General features: G+C 47.5%; 1 protein-coding gene across 1 annotated transcript in view; it reads left to right on the forward strand.

The window, feature by feature from the left end:
- The first annotated feature begins 542 nt into the window (after positions 1 to 542).
- Positions 543 to 4722, forward strand: part of DCAF12 (DDB1 and CUL4 associated factor 12) — a 50304-nt gene continuing 46124 nt past the window's right edge. The window contains exons 1-2 of the mRNA XM_011950560.1: positions 543 to 958; positions 2027 to 2281. Coding sequence (XP_011805950.1) covers positions 881 to 958; positions 2027 to 2281 — 333 coding nt within the window. The 5' untranslated portion in view covers positions 543 to 880. The remainder of the gene's footprint in view (positions 959 to 2026; positions 2282 to 4722) is intronic.

Genomic DNA, 4722 nt, shown 5'->3' on the forward strand with positions numbered 1-4722 from the left:
AAGGATCAGGAGGAGACAGAGCGGAGAATGGAGCCTGAGGGCTACCCAGGGGTGGGAAAAGGGTAGCCCGAGACCAGTGGGTCGGCCTGGGTTGGTTGTGCTGGGCAGGTTCTCAGCGGTGGGAAAGTCTGGCCACACTGCCTTGGCTTCCTGACTGGACTTCACCCTGACGGGTGGGGACGGTTTCTGTCCCACCCCTGACCCCCCTGTCCAGCCCTTGGAGCCAGAGCACGGTTTGTGACAGATTCAGGGAAACGTTTGGTGCCAGATGGGAGGTAACCGGTAGCGGCTACCGGCTAAAGGCCTGCACTAGGGGGGATTCCTTCCCCCGGCAGTGCTGGTGGTCTTTATTTCCGGGTGCCTGCGGATAGGCGGGCTGGGGTCGGAGGTCGGCGGCCAGAAGCCAGATTCCCTCGGCCCCAGCTCGTCCACGTCCACCCAGCGGCTGCCAAACGACCGTAAAAAATGGTCCGCCGGCGGCGGGGAAATAGCAGCTAAGTCTCTTCCAATCCCTAAATCCCGCCTCTCTCCTTCCGGCGGCGTTTCCGTGGCGACACTGTCCAAAGTGCGGCTGCGCAGGGGTGACGGCGCGCGGGCAAGGGGGAGGGGGTGTTTTGGTTCTAATCGCTCGCCGTCTTTCCAGGCTCTGCCGTCGGAAAGCTTCTAGTTCTCAGTTCCCCTTCCCTTTCCTGGCCCCAGTCCTTCCTCTCTCTTTCCCTTCTTTCCGCCTTTTTTCTGCTGCCGCTCCGGGTCCGGGCCATTTTCCGGGCCGGGCGCACTAAGGTGCGCGGCCCCGGGGCCCAGTATATGACCCGCCGTCCTGCTATCCCTCTCTTCCCCCGCCCCATGTGGCTGCGGGGCCGCGGCGGCGCTGCCCACTATGGCCCGGAAAGCAGTTAGCAGGAAGCGGAAAGCGCCCGCCTCGCCGGGAGCTGGGAGCGACGCTCAGGGCCCGCAGGTGAGGGTTGAGAGGCCGGCACCTAGGTGGTGAGGCCGAGGCACCAAGAGGGGTTTAGGGTCCGCAGATCCTGCGACAGGAATCGGGGTCCAAGGTCTGCAGTCAGAGGCAAAACAGGAATGGGGCCAGGGCCTGTAGAGTCAGGGCTGGACCCTCGTTAACTGGAGGCCAGGGCGGTGAGGAGCCAAAGGGGAACTCAGCAATGGGACATAATCCGCGGGAGGCCTGCAGCCGTGGATAGGGCTTGAAAAGAAACCAGAATCCTGGCTTTGGAGAAAGGGGAAACCGAAGTTAAGGGAATCGGAAACTAACTTTGGTAGAGTGAACTCTACCTTCCGTGGACCCTAGGAAGCTGGGATGATTGCGTCCCTCCTCGAAGAAAGAAGGAGTCTCCTTATATGTATACCCAACCCTGAACTGGGCCTTTTGGCGTTTGGACCCCAAAAGAAACAGCAGTTCCCAGGTGTCATCTCTATACCGCCCCCTTTGGAAAGGAAGGTCTTCTTGGACATAGATATGGCCTCTGATTTCCCGGGGGCCTACTACCCCGTTGGTGGTTGATTTTTCGAATTCTTCAACTGCCTGGAGCGCGGGCATGATGACAGAGGAACGGTCATTGATGATGCATCCCTGGAAGACCTGGCACTCAGGTCTGTCTCCTTGGACTGTATCTTCCGTGCTCCAGTGGGAGTGCAGACTGAGAGGGAGAAGGGGGCTGGGCAGAGATGCAGCCCAGGTTGGTATGGGAATCACTCGACCTCTCATTTCCTTCAATCTTTCACTCCTGAAAGGTCTAGTAAACCTTTTAGCCTGTTCTATTCTGCATTGATTCCCTTGACTTTCAGCCCTTGTAATTCACATAGGTAAGTTTGACTGTGAGCAACTTTTTTTTAATGTTGGAAGAGTTAAACGACTTTCTGGATTGAGATTCTTGTTCTCGTGTTTGTATTTCTGTTGTTTGTAAATTCTGCAGTATGGGTTATGAGTTGTTGGTGGCTTCTGTAATACAGCAGGATCCGTTCTGAAGAAGAGTAACCAAAGCCCTGATTTCTAATGTTGTTTCCACAGTTTGGCTGGGATCACTCGCTTCACAAAAGGAAAAGACTTCCTCCTGTGAAGAGATCCTTAGTATACTACTTGAAGAACCGGGAAGTCAGGCTACAGAATGAAACCAGCTACTCTCGAGTGTTGCATGGTTATGCAGCACAGCAACTTCCCAGTCTCCTGAAGGAGAGAGAGTTTCACCTTGGGACCCTTAATAAAGTGTTTGCATCTCAGTGGTTGAATCATAGGCAAGTGGTGTGTGGCACAAAATGCAACACGGTAAGTGTCTGGGGGGCTGTGACCTCTCCCCTAGGTCCTGAATATATTGTGCCACTTGCTGTAGAACCTCTCGCTGCTAGTTTTCCCATCTGTTTCTTTTAGAAGAGACTTGCCTTACTCTCTTTTCCATTCTTTCCCGTTAATGACTTCTTCCTCTCTTTTTGTGTTCCTTTTTTCACTCATACATTTCTTTTCTGGTAAGTCTTCAAAGGAGTGTGTGTCTTTAGGCCCTCTCTGGATGTGCTGCTTCTAGAGGGTTGGTTGGTTGTTTTTGCCTCATCTTTTTATGCTGGTTTTTAAATTATAGGCCTTAAAGGAAAGACGTAAGAAATAATGATGCTCAGAGTATCATTCAGGATACATAATAGTGAAAACAGCCTAAGAACATATGTCGAAGTATTTAAAATAGCACACTTGGCTGTTTTTTAGTGAATAGAATCTAAAAATGTATAAACTGAGATATGAGAAATACATGAACTGTTTTCTATAAGGAAGGTGGGGAATGTGTGTCTGGTAGTATATTTCAGGGTATAAGCATTTGCTCTTTGGAAAGTAGCCTTTTTAAGAGTGACTAGAAAGACAATTTTAAATGAAGTGAAAAATTTCTCAGTAAGCTTTGTTACCAACCCAATTATAGGACAGGATAAAATAAGTCCAAGAGCAGAAACGTTTGGAACAGAGTCCACGAATAGCATGATGTCAGAGGAATGGCAAATAAAAAGAGGCAGTGCCTAGGGCCTAGGGGTGGGAAATGATTATGCCCAGCCTTCCCTCCATTTTCACCTCACCCTGTGTGAATAGACAAGTAATGTCATAATGTGTGAGTAAATTAACCCTGGACTGAAACACATTTTGGATAATGAAAAGAGAGAAGCTTGCTCTAGATCAAGAAAATCTTAAGTACTAGGAGAAGTGTCTATTTATAAAGGACATAGGCAAAAATTTAAACAGTTTTAAGGAAGGAAATAATACCATGGTGGTTGGTCTGTTTATAAAGGACATGGCAAAAATTTAAACAGTTTTGAGGAAGGAAATAATACCATGGTGGCTGGGGCCAACCTTTCATTTCCTCTTCTGTTGAGAGTTGCTTGTCTTACACAGAAGCCTTTCAAAACTAAGTGGTGGCAACAAGCCTCCACAGAACTTCCTTTTCTTGGTCTCTCCAGCTGCCCACTCATGGTTGAGAACTGTCATCCTTGTCACTTGGAGTAGGAAAAGAGTCTCCTGCTTGGAAGAGTTCATTCCACTCACTGCACATGCATCATAGTGTTTAGCCTAGCAGATATTACTGAATTGTAAACTGAATTAATCTTGCTTCTTGAATCTATTGACACTATTTTGAAGGCGAGCATAAGTAATAATTTAAGCTACTCTTAATTCCTGCCTCTTTTTGTCTTCCTACGTCCTCATAACCTAGTGTTTGGGACAAGGAGAGCTGTTTTCATTTTATAGTTAGTATTTGTTTTTGCTTAGCTTCCAGAACCAAAGCAGGGAAATAGGAATAGTGCTCTTCTCTGAACTTTGCGACATTGGGCAAATGATTCCCTTATTTGTGCTTTTGTTTTTGCATCTGCAAAATGGGAGTGATAATAATCTGGTGCTGCGAAGGTATCTGCATGCATCTGGAAAATACTCTAAGTGAGCAATATCTTACTTATTTAGAAGTACTAGTAGCAGTAAAAATGATTCCATAAGCTTTTCCCACAATTTGAAGAGAGGAAGATTATTTAAATAATTGTAACTGTCTTTGGATAATGTATGAAGATTTCAGAGGTGGGAGAGATTATGTTGTGTTCTAAATAGTAAAGTTTTGATGTAGAATGTCCCTGTGCTGTGGGCTAACAATCAAACTAGGGGCAGTCATTCAATCCCCAAATTTCTTGGCCCCAGCTAGCACAGCAGTAACAGCAGGGATAGCCAACTGTTGTTTTTATCATTGTTAACAATACAGTCATACTTTTACAAAACTACTTAATTAGAGGTGGTATAACCTTAATTAGAACATGGGTCTGGCAGCTGGGGTGGGTTAGGTATATGTTTGTGGTTTAGACTTATGCAAACTCAGATAGGCTGCGGAGCCAGACAGAAAAGCTAAGTAAAGAAAAGTTTGCTAGGCACAAGACAGTAAGGAGTAGTAGGGGCTGCAAAGAACTACAGAAGACATTCTTGACTTCAGCCAACTGTTGCCGTGTAGGAATTTGGGCCTAGTGTTAAAAAGATTTTCTTTGGTAGTGTGAGGTGGCTCACATCTGTGATCCCAGCACTTTGGAAGGCCAAGGTGGGCGGATCACCTGTGGTCAGGAGTTCGAGACCAGCTTGGCCAACATAGTGAAACCCTGTTTCTATAAAAGTACAAATAAATTAGCTGGGCATGATGGTGGGTGCCTGTAATCCCAGCTACTTGGGAGGCTGAGGCAGGAGAATCGCTTGAACCCGGGAGG

Source organism: Colobus angolensis, unplaced genomic scaffold (assembly GCF_000951035.1).
Source record: "Colobus angolensis palliatus isolate OR3802 unplaced genomic scaffold, Cang.pa_1.0 Scaffold308, whole genome shotgun sequence".
NCBI classification, from domain to species: domain Eukaryota; kingdom Metazoa; phylum Chordata; class Mammalia; order Primates; family Cercopithecidae; genus Colobus; species Colobus angolensis.